Here is a 16,320-nt window from a genome sequence, read left to right as displayed (position 1 = left end):
AATATGCTATATTGCTCTTCCAGACATTATTCCAGCAGGGGATATTTGTGTAGAGCTAGGTGGCGTTCTCATGCGAGCTCCCAAGAATTGGTGTATGGTAACTTCCACATCTTTCTTTCTAATGTGAATTGCCTTATTCAGTGTCCTCGTCAGCCTCTCTAGCTCCCTGTTGGTTTGGGGCCGCCTCGGCATAATCTTTTGGTGAGTAATTCCCAAGAACACCAAATATTCCCTAAAATCACTTCCTTGGAACAGCGGTCCATTTTCCGTTTTCAACATCTTTGGAAAACCCTTTTTCCAGTTTACATTGCATCTGCTCAAAGTTGGTGCTGGCAAGGATTTCAACCTCTGGGAATTTGGATCTGTAATTAGAGAGTGTCTACCATGTGATAGCTATCTCAAATCTGCACTTATCTTTCCACAGGTCTTTACTCGGATCCTCCCTGATCACAGGAGCTGGTTTGCTGTGGAGCCAAGTGGCTTCACAACATTGGCTTCTGTCCAGAGTTCATTGACCATGATATCCATTGACGGAACCCCCTGCTTTTCGATCATGCGGCCACGGGCAGCCTAAGGCCTAGATACTTCACTGGAATGTGTGTACGAAGTTATCAAAGTGATTCCTGCTCATTATGTTCACTGAGGCACCCTTGACTTTAAATGAGGTTATTGTGGACCTGAGATTGTTAACCAACACGTGGGCTGCTGCATGACATGTTCGTTTTGGCTCCCAGTTGTGCAATATATTAGGAACAGCTTGTCCTCATCCTCCTCGTGACTATCTTTGAGAGTGGTGGGTTTCCATTTGTTAATGGTTGCTTCCTCGGCTATCTTTAGGGCTCTAGCATCTTGGCGTTGTTGCTTCCAGTGACGGGATGCCGTCAAATGTCATCCACCTCAGCAGACTCTTGCTAAGTGGTTTGGACGTTGGCATGCTGAAAATGTTTTGCCGTTGGCTGGGCTTGGAGGGTGTGTGTCGGAAGCCCAAATTACCCACTTGCCGTCATCATTTTTGTGTCCTCCTTCATTGTTGGAGAATTCACTGGCCAACCTCTTATATTCACGGCTGCTGTTTCGACTTTAATTGGCCTGTGTTCGCTCGCCTCTGCTTTGGCTAACCTTTTTGCTAAACTCTATATCCATCAGTTTAGCTCTGTGTTGGACAATTCGTGTGATCTGGCAAGCATAAACATTTCATAAAGCAATATCCCTAGTTTACGAAATGTGTTGTTTAAGAGTAGCTGACATGCAGTTTTGTATGAGTTGTGCCTGGAGTTCTTTTTGAGGTGCAGGTGCTTGCAATTTCCTACAATCGGGTCTCAAAAATACCACTGGTGTCCAGTTATAAATGGAGGATTCTAATCACCCTGTTGTAGTCTTGCTCACTTACTGTGTTAGGAAAAGTTCTGAAGGGCCTAAAAATCTCTTTGCTCCCATTTTGGAGGTGAAGCAACCTTTTTAACTCTTTTGTAGCTTTAAAATGGCTATTGTGGGTGGCATTGTGACGCCGCTGTTGCTCCTCACTCAGCTCTCTGAAAGAGGGTAATGGTGGGCTTGTGGTGTTGAAGAGCATCAGGACGTTGCATGTTAGGGCCAGGTGCTGTTGCTGCTGCCTGGGCAGCTCGCATATCTAGATTCGCTTGGCGCATCGTCCTACAGTGCTCCTCTACATGGAGAGCAGTAAATGGTGTGGGGGGCAGAGTGTCGTTTTCAAGAGGCTTTCGTGTGTTTTTTTGCTTCCTGAATATGCCTTGACTTCCACCATGTTTGACCTTCAGTTCAAACTAGATAATAATGGCGCCCTCCGGTGGAGGTTAGTTGTATTGCAGTCCTGGCAGGTGCAATTTTGTGTGCGGTGACCTTTCTGCCGTTATGCAGTGGGTGATACTGCAGTAAATAGCATCCCCGTCCGAAAGCTATCTTCTCTGGGAACCTTGTTCCTGGCCGCCACCTCAATGATCTGGGGTGTGAGTCCCCTGCCTCCGTCGTCGCATATGTAAATAGCGGGTGCTGCCACATGGTTTAATCTCTTGTAACTGCTTGCTGATTTGTGTCAGTTCTCCCTTGTATTAAACCCCTGACAGTGCACCCGGTATCGGGGTGCATGAATAGTTCTCAAAGTGTGTCACATGGTGCACTAAAAAACCACGCACTTGCCCAGCATCTGAAGAAAAGCCCTCACAGTCGCACTCTGCCTTTATTTCCTTATCTGCAAACATTAATACGGCATAGAAACAGGCTCAGATCCGGTACTGCTATAAAAACAGTGTCAAGTCCAGGGGAACAACAACCATTGGCTGAGAGGGGATTTGCCCTCTGCAGCAGTCCGGTTTCCTAGGGTAGGCTGGTTGGGGATGCTGTCTTGACCTTCGCCACATCCAAAATATCACTTGCAAGCCCTGACCATTTTTTTGAGTATTTTATTTTACTTAGTAATCACTGCTGCCTCCCTATGTCGGCTGATACAAATCGACATTAACATTACACACCATGATCGTTTCCATTCCATAATAATGCACGGCGACCTGGGTTATTTAATGTGAACAGGTGGAAGTTGTCAGAGGCCAATCCCATACTCAACAACGAATAAAGAGGAAGGGTACCAAAGCAGCACCTTCGCTACTAGTTAAAAGATAGACCGTACTATCCCAGACAAATGCTGCCCTGTAAAGAAAAGGTCTATGAAAATAGCCCAGTATGTTAAACTGTAACATACTTCTTGATCGTGGTTTGTTTTATTTTGTTGGTCCCTTGAAGCCATTGATCTTGTGTGGCACTATTTAAATGTAACGTGTGCAAAAGAAGTATTGCAATCTGCCATCAAGTAAAATAATATTTCATCAATCATTCCACTTATATTACATTATATGCCACTATCTATTAGTTAGTTATATGTACCATTATTGTACCGCCCGCAGACATCTATGCATACACTGCAGACATTTTCAGCATTGGTGTCCCAACCGTTCATCCTTCCGAGTTTCATAAAATGGATATCACTGATATAAGAGCATAACACGTCATTTACAATGATGCAATGTTAGAGTAGAACCAGAACTGATTTGCATATGGCTGGTTCTTGTCTGAGGTGGCATGGTGGGCACAAAAACGATGTAATAGTGTGCGAACTGAGCAATTACCAGTGGCTGAGATTAATTCAAGCATTCCATTCATGTAATGCCCAACGAGTGACTGGTATAACTAGATGTACCTAGATCATGTACTTACTATGTAACAGGACTCAATTAGCAACCCCTGGCCTCTCATCATCTCAACCGACATACACAGTTGGGATCCGGAGGTTTCCGCTTTCTGCTGCCAATGCTATATTTGTCTTGTCTTTTAGGTGAGCGTGTATTGCTTTTGCCTATAATATACCTGTTTTGTATGTGAGAAAAACATTAAAAAAATGCTAATTATGCTCTCCCAGTTTAGTGAGCCAGGGAAGGTTACATTGCCTCTGCTGCCTTTGAAGAGACCTGTTGTGAGTAATGTACCACAAAATATCATGTTTATTCAGCTATCTTTGACTATATTCCAATCAATTACACTTTCGAGAAGATGTGAAAATTACAGCATTAAAATGTATGCCATTGGCCATTTAAACACATTGCCATCGAGATAGCTAGCGTAATGGCAGGGCTTCATTACCCTGAACTCCACTAGTTAAATAGCCATGTAGCTGTAAATGAACTACTGGCATAAGACATACTTGACCATCTGATATCATGCATATCCTGCAGCTGGATTGGCCAAATTGCTGACTTTGTAGGTTTTGTGTGCAATGAAAATAGCACTTGCAGCTCACCTGAGAGTTGCCCTCTCAGGATTTTTTTGTAGCAAGCCCAGCAAAGCGGTGTGTAATGATTGGGGGAGAATACAAACAGAAGATTGATGGCAACAGAAAAATAGATTTAGTGATGAAGACTGTGGGTGGAGGAAAGTCAGATGGGAAACAAGTATGAGGGAATGTTGTAGAGTATGGGAAAGTCTTAAAGGGGGAAGGATGTGCACATTGTAAGGATGAGCATGGCTGAATGGAAATGGAGGAAAGCCTTTGCGTTGCATTTGAAAAAGGAAGCACTAGTAGGTCCACGGTTAAATGAAGATGGAGAAGACAGAAGAAAGTGGCTATACGGTAGAGGAGGGACTCGGAGAAGGATGCGGTGGTTAGGAACACTGTTGTAATGTAGGACAAGAGGATGATGCCCTTTCTTGCTGTGAGCTGAGGACTGTTTGGTGGAGGATTATAGCACAAATGGCAGCACAGAGATCAAAGCAGGGTAACCTTGAGAGAAACCTGGAGAAACAGGGACAGACCGAGAGACAGAGAGCGAGACTTTAAGTGTTGTCTCTTGTTGTCCTAAGATGTCATTTTGCTTATTTGTTTTGCTTTTAAGCATCATGATATTGTCTCAAAGCACCAAGGAGCTGGAAGAGGGAAAACGAGGGCAAGGTGAGAGTAAAGAAAGGTGTCTTGTGGATGAAGGGTGTATATTCCCCAAGACATTGGTATGTCCCCAGGCAGGAAGCAATGCCTGATGGGTAATCACCCTTATGTGTCTGACCAACAGGTAGTGCAGAAAAAGAGAATAACAAGCTTTTGCATTGCAATCTGTCCCACATTTGCAAGAGTTTGAGCTATTGCCATGTGTTTTGGTTTGGAGTGGAGTGGCTGTATGTGGTTTGGAGTTGAATTGGAATGGTTAGCTGTACAACTATGTGGGGTGTGTAGTGCATTTGTGTAGTGGAATTATGTGGCATGGTGAATAGATAGGGGTGAGAGCTGCACAGAATAGACAGTAAGACAGATAGAGACTGATAGGTAGCTTTTGCAGAAAGTGGTGAACTCCACACAGAGGAGCAGAAAGAGTGTGTGAAAAAGAGAGAAAGAAAGGGAGAGAAGGCCACAGACGCATAAAGAGTACCTGTGTATACAGAAGAGACCCTAAGAAGAGGAGAGCAAGAGTTTGAGGGACAGATATCTTGAAAAGGCACAGAAAAGAATCTATGCTAGATGACCTGAAGCGAACCAATATGAGACCATCGAGAAGAGTGCATGAGAGAGCGAGCGAGAGGGCTGTACGAGAGAGAGTGTGACTGAAGGACATAATCACCCCTTGGCAGATTTCTGAAAGTTTGAGGAAATGTTGCAAATAAGTAATTTTGAGCTAAATCCACCTTCAATAATATTTACTTAAGATGTTTTGACTACAACACAGCAGAAAAGAAGTGCGTGCAGCGCAACAAATGCAGCTGAATTTGTCATCTCAAACCACCTATTTCCGTCCTCTGTTACATTCGCTCTTACACAGAGCCTGGTCCATAGACTTCAATCAGCCTTTGTGTTGAGAAAATAACACCCTTAAAAGGAAATGGCCTTAATTTATCTTCTGAGTTACTTGTAATGCCCATGTTAAATTGCATTGGCCAGTTAGAACGTGTTTCTGTAAAATCCAGTTACGGTATGGATCGCTTGGCGCTGCACTACGTGCAGTGAAAAATGATACATTTAAATTAGCCAAGTAAAAAAAAAAAAAAATTTTAACCATTACAAACAGTTAAGCAACTCAGAGATGCAACATGAAAGCAAGACTACAGATTATAATATCCAAGGGTCTATTGGATAAACTGATATCCCTGGCTGAATGTGACACGTTTTGGGGCTATTGGGTAAACTGATATCCCTGGCTGAATGTGCCATGTTTTGGGGCTCGGGCCCTGTTGTAACCATTTAAGGTCATTAACAGTTCTAACTGGAATTCTCTAAGAAAGATCAATGGTTGCCCAGAAAAATAAGTGCATCCTGCAAGAACCACGATTTGCAAGTGAGCCCAAGGCACTAAAGCCAGAGTGACGGGCATGTAGGCCAGAGAGAATGAGAACAAACAAAGGCATGTCAGATGATAGGAGCTCCGTTTACATTTCTCCAGCGTCGAGTGACATTTACATCATGGTCACAGCAATCAAGCATGCGTGGAGCAAAGGAGCTGTCTGACCTATTGAGGGAAGAGGTCACGGAGGCAAGGATTATGCTTTATTTTTCTTTTATTTCCTCTACAGCAGCTTCAACAACAATCGAACAAAAAAAACTCTTTCCCATGATGCAGATGGACTAGACTAAACACATTCTACCAATAGCTGTCGAGAATATCCACAAAGGTGGGCTCCCCTTTGAAAGAATTATTTTTCTAGACTGCGACCAGGCATCCACTACCTTTCATTACTCTGTTTGGAAGAATCAGAGCCTGAAAGAGGCCAGAAGAAGAGCGAATGAATCTGAACTCAGCAACACAATGCGACAAGAGAGGCATAAGTTATGAATTATTCCTGAAACCACAACCCTTCTAACCTCCTAAGCCAGTACAGATACAGGCTAACATGCATAACTGTCATCACAAGTATTACATTAGAGAGCAAGAAAAAATACTTATACCATATGTCTGGCCGAAGCAAGGTAAAGCTTTCGATGTATCATTACCTTGGGATGGGATAAAGGTCTCCGGAAACGTGGGCGGGAATAATCCTCGCTTCTGTGTCCTTAATAGAATTGAAACTTTCCTTCATGATTACTAGGAAATATTTCATTCTATGTTCGGACCGGAGGCAAGGATTATTTAGTTCAAAGCTTGTCCGCCACCAATGATGCTATGTCCTTGATTGGTTTAAAGAAAAAAAAATTGAACATAGTCTGAAGGCTAGTCGGCTGTATTTATGCGGTCTTCCAGACGAGCGGCGAGGGAGAAAAATTTAGAAGCTATCTGGCCCCTAACAGAATGGGCACCAAACTGCAAGACATCGATGCCCACCTCTTGCATAACCCACCGTATCCAGTGGGCAATGGTGGGAGGAGAAACTGTTTTGAAAGGTTTCTGAAGAGAGATCAACAACTGGGGCTCTCCTGAATGGTGGAATTTTTCTGTCATGCTCTCGTACTCTTTAAAACATCAGACCACAAACAACTTGGGAAACTTATCAAAAGCCGGATAGGACACCACTCTGGATTTGGACTTGGTAAAGACTCTACCCGAAATATCCAATGCTCATACATCAGACACCCTTCGACATGTCAATAGGCACAGCAACGTGGCTAGTTTCCCCTCATCAATTTACAGACCAACTTATTCTCACCCACAGGGGCCCCTCAAACTGTCACATACCCAGCTGAAATAGCTGACCTATATGAATTGATGGCACGATACGGAAACTCCTGAGACGCCCAGGAGGCCAAAAAATTAATTAGGGCAACCACTTTGCACCCATGGGATCCTGATCATTCCGTACACACCAGCTAACCCATCTGGACTAAGGCGATTTATATTGTTTGCTGGTGCAATCTGCTGTTACATTGAAGGCTCCTGGGAGGTATTCTGCAGTCACCGAGACTTTGTGGGATAAACAGAATGTCCTTGGTCAGATCCGCCAAGACCTTGGACTTGGTTCCTCCAAGATGGTTTATGTAGCATACCGCAAACACATTGTCCATCTTCAGGGGAACCCTGCACAAAGCGTTGTCCTTCGTCCAGTATTGAATGGCGAAGGATCCCGGCATCAGTTCCAGACAATTTGTGTAGCTGGCTCTTGTCTGCGGACCATTTGCCTCCTGTAAAGTAGTCACTACATTGTGCCTTCCATCCGGACCTGCTGGCGTCTGACTCTATTACAATGTCTGGGTCTTAATCGGAAATGGCTCGGCCATTCCATCCCTCCATATGGTCCAGCCACCATCTCATCTCCACTCTCACCTCGTCTGAAATGGGAACCTGATCCGAGTACTGTAGACCCAGACCAAAAAGGGGGAATGCCTTGAGGCATTGCAGAGCCCTGTAGTGGAGCGGTCCCAGGAAGATCGCTTGTATCCATGACGACAGGAGGTCTACCATGGGCGCCACTGGCCTCAACAAGCAAGTGGAGCATTCCAGCATCTGTTTCCGCTCCTTGCGGATCTTAACTACTTTCCAGGAAGGAAGACTCATGGTTCGCGCTACAGAATCTGATGAAACCAAGGAAGGCTGTCTGCTTGGACGGCACCAGAAGAGCCTTCTTGGCGTTGATTGCAAATCCTAGGCTTTGCAGTACATTGACCGACACCTGAAGCTGTTGTGACCGTGGCAACGGACACTGATTCACAAGGAGTAGATTGTCGAGGTAAATGATGAGGCGGAAGCCTCTCCCCCTCAGGGTCTCCACTTTTAACTTTAGGACCTTGGTGAAGCACCAGGGAGCCGAGGACAGACCGAAAGGAAGGGTGGTACATCCTATCATTCCACCTGAAATGTAGGAACCTACTTTGAGGTCCAAAAATGGTAACTGCCAGAATATGCGTCTTTTAAATCCAAGCGCACCATCCAATCGTTGGGCTGAAGCAGGTCGCATAAAAGATAGATGCCCTCCATCTTGAAGTGCCGGTAAACCAGCCACTGAATGAACTCTCTGAGATTTATTACTGGACATTGACCACCTTCTGCCTTCTCCACTAGGAAAATGTTGCTGAGCAAACCCCTGGGATGGAGGAACGAGGAGACAATTATGCCTTTCCTCAGTAAGTCCATCACCTCTTGATCTATCAAGGTGACCTGCTTGTCTGCAAAAACCAGCAGGTGAGGGCAACAATGTTGGATCGGGAACCATTAGAATTCTATGTGAAACCCTTTGATGGTCTGAAGGACCCAAGCGTCTGAGGTAATTCTCGCCCAATTGCGCCCGAAAAGGGCCAACTTGCCGCCCACCCTAAGAAGGGGGAAGGGAAAAAGTCTTACTCGCTGTGACATGAAACCATCCTCTGGAGTTGTCCTTATTATTACTGCGGCTGCAGTAACCTGGTCTTATCTGGAAGAATTCTCCCTGTCTCGAGGTCACTTGGGTTCCTAGTCCTCTCTAAGGGCCTTGTGTGAAGAACGGGCCAGCCGAGCGCCCTCTGCAATGTCCAGCTCCAACCAAAATTTGCGGGTGAAAGATTTTCTTTATTGAATCCTGAGCCTTATCCAGGGAAGTAAAGGTGGCCACAAACTTACTCCGTTCCTTGATGAATGGGTCACCTAAGAGACTCCCCCCCCCCCCCCCTTTGAGCCTCTGCACCAGCCTCTTATTAAGCCAAGTCTCCCAATTTGGGGTCCGCCTTTAAGAGAAGGGAGCGATATCTCGCTATTGAGAGAGCGCAATTTGCATTCTCCAGAAAGAATACAGCGCATTGCGCCCAACTGTAAATTCGGTGTGGGGAAAGGGGAGTACCCGATGTCTTGGCATCCTCCACCATCTCCAGGATATATATATATATATATATATATATATATATATATTACCTACTGGCGGTCGCCAGTAGGTAGTTATAGTTAGGACCACGTTTCCATAGGAAAACCTCAACATTCTATTTTGAATAACTTTGGCGCCGGTCGACGAATCCTCGCGAATTTCTCAAAATAGGTGGGGCGCTACGCTCCGCTCCTACCCTGAAAGTCTCGGGGGGATTCGTCAAGCGGGGGCTGAGATAAAAGGGGGGTCCCAAAACGCGTTTTTCCCATGCATTTTTCCATAGGACCTTTAGAACGAGCTACAGCCCGAACGGCTGAACAGAATTACTAGAAATTTGGCAGAGAGGTAGTCCCTAGGTCAAGGAAGTGCCTTTTGTAGGTTTGGTGTAAATCTGTTCAGTAGATTCTGAGAAAATAGCCTTTAAATCAATATATATATCTGAGCCCGCTTACGGTACGCTTACCGTACGCTTACGGTAAGCGTACGGTGGCGTGCGCGAGCGCGATTCTGATTGGCTCTTAGATCTTAGTAAACATTCGAATCGGCAGAAACCAGGAAGCGGCGTCCGCCATTTTGTCTCTCGCACTGAGTGTTATGTATCAAACATGATGGCCAAAAACATGTTACGGGGATGTTTTGACAACTCCCTCTCACATAGTCATGTTGAGGGAGTCCCCAAACATCCCCCAAGAGCAAAAACGGCATTATTTTTTTTTCGGCAATTTCGCGGGGTACGCTTACCGTACGCTTACCGTAAGCGTACGGTAAAAAAATAAAAATAAAAAAAACACTATCCACACTTTCTCCACCCCTTGTGCAAATGGTGGCCGATGGCCACCATTTGTGCATGGCTTATCAGAGCACAGAAATTTCCCAAAAAATTTCAACAGATTACCTATCACAAGGAAGCGCATAATATGTCCTCCATGTGCGCACGGTGCGCGAAGCGCATCGTGCGTACATGGCCCATCTAGCGTAACGTGGGCACGGCACTAACTGCGTAAAGTGGGTGCGCGGTGCGCGAAGCGCACCGCGTGCTCACTGTGCGCGCACGGTGCGCGAAGCGCACGGTGCGCGAAGCGCACCGTGCGCGCACGGAACGAACTGCGTTAAGTGGGCGCGCACGCCACGAATGGCGTAAAGTCACTTAGCATTTAAAAAACCGTACAAATTCACTGAAAAAACCATAGGTTTCACACACGTTATAGTTAGGAATTAGCAAATAAAAAACCTTGCAAATTCACTGAAAAAACCATAGGTTTCACACATGTTATAGTTAGCGGAAATTTTACTGATAAAAAACCAATGAAATTGCCCCGTTATAGTTAGTGCTGGCAACTATAACTCACGCGACCGCAATCTTCTGCTGATGACATATGTGTCTTTATGAAAAAAAAATATTTGTAATATATGTATAGCTAAAAATGTATGGAAGAAGACATGGGCAAATAAGTGTCTAAATACAGTATTAGCATCGGCAGAGGATTGCGGTCGCGTGAGTTATAGTTGCCAGCACTAACTATAACGGGGCAATTTCATTGGTTTTTTATCAGTAAAATTTCCGCTAACTATAACATGTGTGAAACCTATGGTTTTTTCAGTGAATTTGCAAGGTTTTTTATTTGCTAATTCCTAACTATAACGTGTGTGAAACCTATGGTTTTTTCAGTGAATATATATATATATATATATATATATATATATATATATATATATATATCTCTATCATCCTCTCCCTCCTCCAGGCCTCCCAAGGGGGGGGGGGATATATAAGACTCTCCCACCAACAGGGTATCGAGCACCCCTGGGTCTGAATGGGCCAAGAAAGCCTGCTTGAGGTGCTTAAAGGCCGCTAAATCTATGGTAGAGTCGCGCTTGCGCTTAGAGGCGCGCTTCAAGGAAGGCGTGAGCGATGAATGGGACTGAGCTTTCGGACACGCATAGGCCATTTCATAAACCAGTGCTCAAAGGGGCCCATGACCGCCTCCACCGCTTGATGAATGCAACCATCGACTCTTTCAAGTTTCTATGTGCACAGCACCAACTCGCTCAAGGCTTTCTAACAAAGGCGCTTCAAGCAGAGTGATGAACACACTCCTATGGGCCGTAAACATTCTCGCAGCGAGAAACCAGCACACCGATGTAAAAACAATTTGCACTATTATAAAAAAAACACAGAAAATTATGTTTCTAAACACAGAAAAGGAAAGTAGGTACTTCACTGCCGTAAGCAGGAAAGAAAGAAGAAGTCTTCCAAAGGGGAGCCCACCTTTGTGTATACTCTGGACTGCTATTGGTGGACTGTGTTTTGCGTTGCCCATTTGCATCATGGGAAAGAGAGTTTTTTAGTTTGATTGTTGTTGAAGCTGCTGAAGAGGAAATAAAAGAAAAATAAATCATAATCTTCGCCTCCGGTCCTGACGTAGAATTGATAACCACAGGTTGTGTGTTCTACTGTTGGGCAGAGAGAAGAAAAACCTAAAAAAGGGAGACTTGCAAGATATTCATTGCCACGATATAAGTTTAATAATTCATAGATTTTATACAAAGTTATGTAGTATCTAAAAAGAAACATACACTTTACATAAAATTAAAAGTGTAAAAATACTGTTGCTGTGGTTGTTTTCCCAGCCGGAACATTAATGCCGCTAAATACAGATTAAAAAGAAATATGTATAAATGTAGACAGAAATGACAAAGATAAATAGCATAAATGAGTACCTTTTAAATATGATCTTAATGTTTAATATGAACTCAAAATGGAACTGTTGTCCTTGGCTTCGTAGGGTCAGGTTGCGCTTTAAAAGCATTTTTTTGGTCTCTGTCATAGAGCTTAATGCTTACTTGCCCATTTCAAAAATGCCTTTAGAAAAAAGATGTGGCAACTTAAATTGGAGTAATTACTAATTAGCTTCTTTTGTTATTGAATCCTGTTTAACAGTGCATATTTTGAAGTAGAAATGATAGTAAAAAACGATAATGTGCCTTAAGAAAGAAAGCCATGTAAATATAGCTTTAAAACAGAGAAAATATTTTATCTTAAATATTCTGGGAGCTAATTAATGGATGAGACATTAAGGACCTGAATTTATGTAGGTCCCAGGCGGGAAGTAACTTTTCCTTTTCTCGTTTTGATGGGCACGTCTTTGTGGAAGAGCATATGGTGTAGGGTGCAAAGAAGACCGTGCACGTAATGGGGTGGTTAGTTCATTATAGAAGCTGAATAACTTTTTGATTCACTTGCAATGACAGTTTGATGCACTGTTTATCAAGGGCCTTGCCATTAAGTTTTATGTGGCCAAGACAAGTAGTCAATCTGTAGTTTTTGTTTCAGCTGATCTTCATTGTGGAGCTAGCTGGTCAAGACTAGTGATTACTTTGCATTCCGAATTGGTCAGAATATTTGGGTTGCTAGACTCTGGTAATTTTTGGCTGCGAGTGTAGGAACAACAGGGTTCTTGTTTTTCCCCAGTCCAGTATCGGAAGGTTTAAACTTCTTGGGTACTCATTTAGGTTAAGTGCAGAGTTAGGACAACAGCTGACCAATTTTGACTGCAATTTTGGGTTTAAGAATCCATGAAAACAAGAGGTTGTGGAAGTAGAGCCACCAAAGCCTGTATGTTGTAGGATTAGTGCGTCAAGTGTCTGCATAGCTTTGGAGCCTTCAGTGTGTGTTAGTGATGAAGCCTCTATGTCGTTTGAGCATCTGTTGCATCAGTACCCCTAATGTTTGCAATCTCCTAGTTTGATCCACTAGTGTCTACATACGTACATTGCCATTTTTTAACAAGGAGATTTGTTTTGTTGCAGGGAGTCGGTGTGGGACATTTTTAAACATTTAAAGCTGGTTTGTGGCAGTTTCTAGTTCGTCAAAAGATTTGCAGTTTTGTCTGACCTTTCCACCCTCACTGTTGCCATACAATGTTGCATTTCTCTTTATTTGGCTTGTGCATGTCCAGATAAGACACTTGATGCATCTCCATAAAATTACTGTTTATTTGGAACTTGGAAGATTTAAAAAAAAATCTATTTTCCCCTTCCTCTAGTACCTCAACACAGAACAAGAGGCAAAAGGGTGTTTGAAGCAGCCCTAAATACAATTTGTTGCTATAATTGCCAAATAATAAGTTTGTTTGGATAAGCGAAGTTTGGAATATATCCTTGATGAAGTAGAATTTCCTAAGTTGAAATTTATTTCCGAATTGAAAGGCTTGCAAATAGACCGTGAATTCAGACCATTGAGCAAAATGTGTTGGATTTTACTGATTATGCTTGAGACCAAGAAAAATCTACAGTTTAAAAGTCAGCTCACCAGTGACTGTGATCATCGTGGACATCTTGGACAGCTCTTACTTGCCATCAGTAGGCAATTATTATTTCTCTAAATGCAGCATCGTCTGTTTTGTTAATGTTGTCAAAATTGTTTTTGTTTTTCTCTAGCCGGGATTTTTATCAGATTCTGGGTGTCACCCGAAGTGCCAATGTGAAGGAAATTAAAAAGGCTTATCGTAAACTGGCATTGCAGCTCCACCCCGACCGGAACCCCGATGACCCACAAGCCCAGGAAAAGTTTCAGGATCTAGGAGCAGCATATGAGGTTAGTGTGGCCTGTGGACACTGAAATAGATGTTCTTTATCAGGAATAATTGGATGACTGTATAAATGCCAGCCACCCTTTTAGCAGGCTCATTGAAAGCATCCTTCACGATTGCCTTTAAAACTGCCCTTATCTCTTATGGAACCTATATCTCTTCAAGGTAAAGGTACAGTATTTATGTCCTGGGTTTTCTGCTCCAGACCTGTTCTTTTCATCAGTCTGGTTTGTTCTTTTTGTCTCTGGCCTTTCTCCGAATCCCATTCCACATCAGATATACTTGACTAGGCATTCTTGACATTGCAGCTTCAAATTTGTATCAGAACCATGGCTCTTAGCAGCGCTCATAGGCTTGCACAGTCTCCTGTCTCCTCCAAGCAAGTCGAGGCATTGGTAACTTATTTATGGAATCAAAAGTGAAGAAAGATTTGTTTACAGGGCTCAGCTTTGTATGTGAAGGCGCAATACATTGGTGCACCTGCATTCAAGTCTTTGGAACCAACCCCTGCTAAGACATTTAAAGATGCATAGCCCCGACCCTCTGATTCCGCACAGATTCCAGTCATTTCCTCTCTTCTGATTTTACTGTAACTCAGATATCAGGGAGCAAGATATTGAAAAATTACTGTTATGGATGGTTCCATAGTTTACTTGGGTCTTAAGGGAAAATGCCAAGAAGAGTGTTTTCTTCCGTTTACTGCTCCTGAAGGTAGAACTTTCCAGCATACCTGCAATTTGTTTGGGAAGCTGCCAAAATATGGCAGAAACCTGGCTTTCAGACAGATATTACATTTACCATGCCAGTACCTCTCTTCCTGCTCCCATCGTTGGCTCAGTCTAGTGTGGTGTTGGCTTCACCGAGGAGAGGAAAAAGCCCAGCCAACTCTACCTCTGGCCTTTTAGAGACATAGGAACAACTCACTGATTTGCTGGAGAGCACATTTTTTCAAAAGCCATTCTTCTGTATTCTACAAGTCTGCTATATTCTTCATTTGCAGCAGATTACAGTAGATGGCGATATGTAATCAAGATACATAGTAATCAGAATACATAGAACAAATTGTCAAAGTCCTCGGACCACCTTCCTCCTAATGAGAAAAATCTGTGTGCAGTCAGTTGGCAAGAAACCAAACAATGTACACTCATCCTTTACAGCTTTGCCATGAATTACGTGGGTAATGTTGCACAAGGAATATTTTTTACGTTTTGCTTTTCCTGCAGGCATGGCATCTATTTACTGAGGGCACATATTTCACGGTTTAGGGTACGACTGTTTACTGTCCGGTTTGACTGGAGACAACACAGCCACTGTCCATGGTCCTGGAAGGCCAGACTTCCCCACCCACATCACTTACATCTTAACCTTACGCCCATCCATTCTCTTTGGAGAAGTTGGCTGAAGTAAGGAATTTTTTTAAATAGTGGCTGTCAAGTTATTTCTACTTGCCAAAGTCCTGAACGGATTATGTTTCTGCTAAGTCCTTTTAATTTTACTAAATTTGTATGAATAATATACTTACATATAGGGGCTTTATGCCAGCCCTCTTCATCAATTGGTTTGTTATTGTCATTCAAATTTTTTGTTCGCACACTACTGCATAGAGCAGTTTGGCAACCCACCTCAGAAATTGGCTATCTTCACTGCGAGTGATGGTATTCTGTCCTTTCACTAGGAGCACATTCACACACAAAGTTGTTGCATTTAGTGCCAGGGACTACTGCTTCAATGTACGCTATTTTGAGACCAAAATACAAACAGTTGGTAGCTAGAATTGCCAAATAATGAGTTAATAATAATAAGACCAGAGTATATTTTCGCTTGTAGCCAGTGTTTTTTTTCCCTCCAAATTGATGCGGGCCAGGCAGCTTTCCAACAATAACGTTTTTCAAATGGCATTACAAAACAAGCACTGATGAAGCCAAAGCTGGAGACCTATTGGCTTTGCCAATGCATATTTCAAGCGATCAAGCAAAGAGGGAGTCTTCATACACTTCCTGATCTATGTATCTTTAGAATCTTCCGCCAATGTAATCCTTTATGAGTATCATTTTTATACAAATTTTCCATAATCCTTTTACAGACGTTTAAACTTTTTGCTATAGATTCCAATATTGAACTATTCGCCTCCCCATCTGGAGGCCCTGTAGGAGATATCTTAGGCTTTTTGTAATTGGGTTGAACAGTCAGTACAAGTTGATTCACTCCAGCCTTCAAAAGTTTCCCAGGCATTTTAGCATAACAGCAGTACCAGAGTATTCACATCTACACTACGCTACCTGGACTAAAAGCTGGTAAGGACTTGATACTACTGAATGCAGAATTACCATGCAGCAACAGTGTAAACTGGAATGACATAGTTCTATTAAATTCTGTCCAATAATTGCACCCGTTCCAGATATAGCCCCTGGTTGTACTTCTCACCAGCAAAATATAAATATATATGTTAGAACTGGCAGGAAGGTAAGCATTGTGC

General features: G+C 43.2%; 1 protein-coding gene across 1 annotated transcript in view; it reads left to right on the top strand.

Moving 5' to 3' along the window:
* DNAJB11 (DnaJ heat shock protein family (Hsp40) member B11) overlaps positions 1-16,320 on the top strand; it is a 162,167-nt gene that overhangs the window by 50,358 nt on the left and 95,489 nt on the right. The window contains exon 2 of the mRNA XM_085648709.1: positions 13,693-13,849. Coding sequence (XP_085504835.1) covers positions 13,693-13,849 — 157 coding nt within the window. The remainder of the gene's footprint in view (positions 1-13,692; positions 13,850-16,320) is intronic.

This window comes from Triturus cristatus, chromosome 3_2 (assembly GCF_964204655.1).
Source record: "Triturus cristatus chromosome 3_2, aTriCri1.1, whole genome shotgun sequence".
In the NCBI taxonomy this organism is placed as follows: Eukaryota; Metazoa; Chordata; class Amphibia; order Caudata; family Salamandridae; genus Triturus; species Triturus cristatus.
The sequence above is the reverse complement of the archived record's forward strand: the minus strand, read 5'-3'. Positions and strand labels throughout refer to the sequence as shown.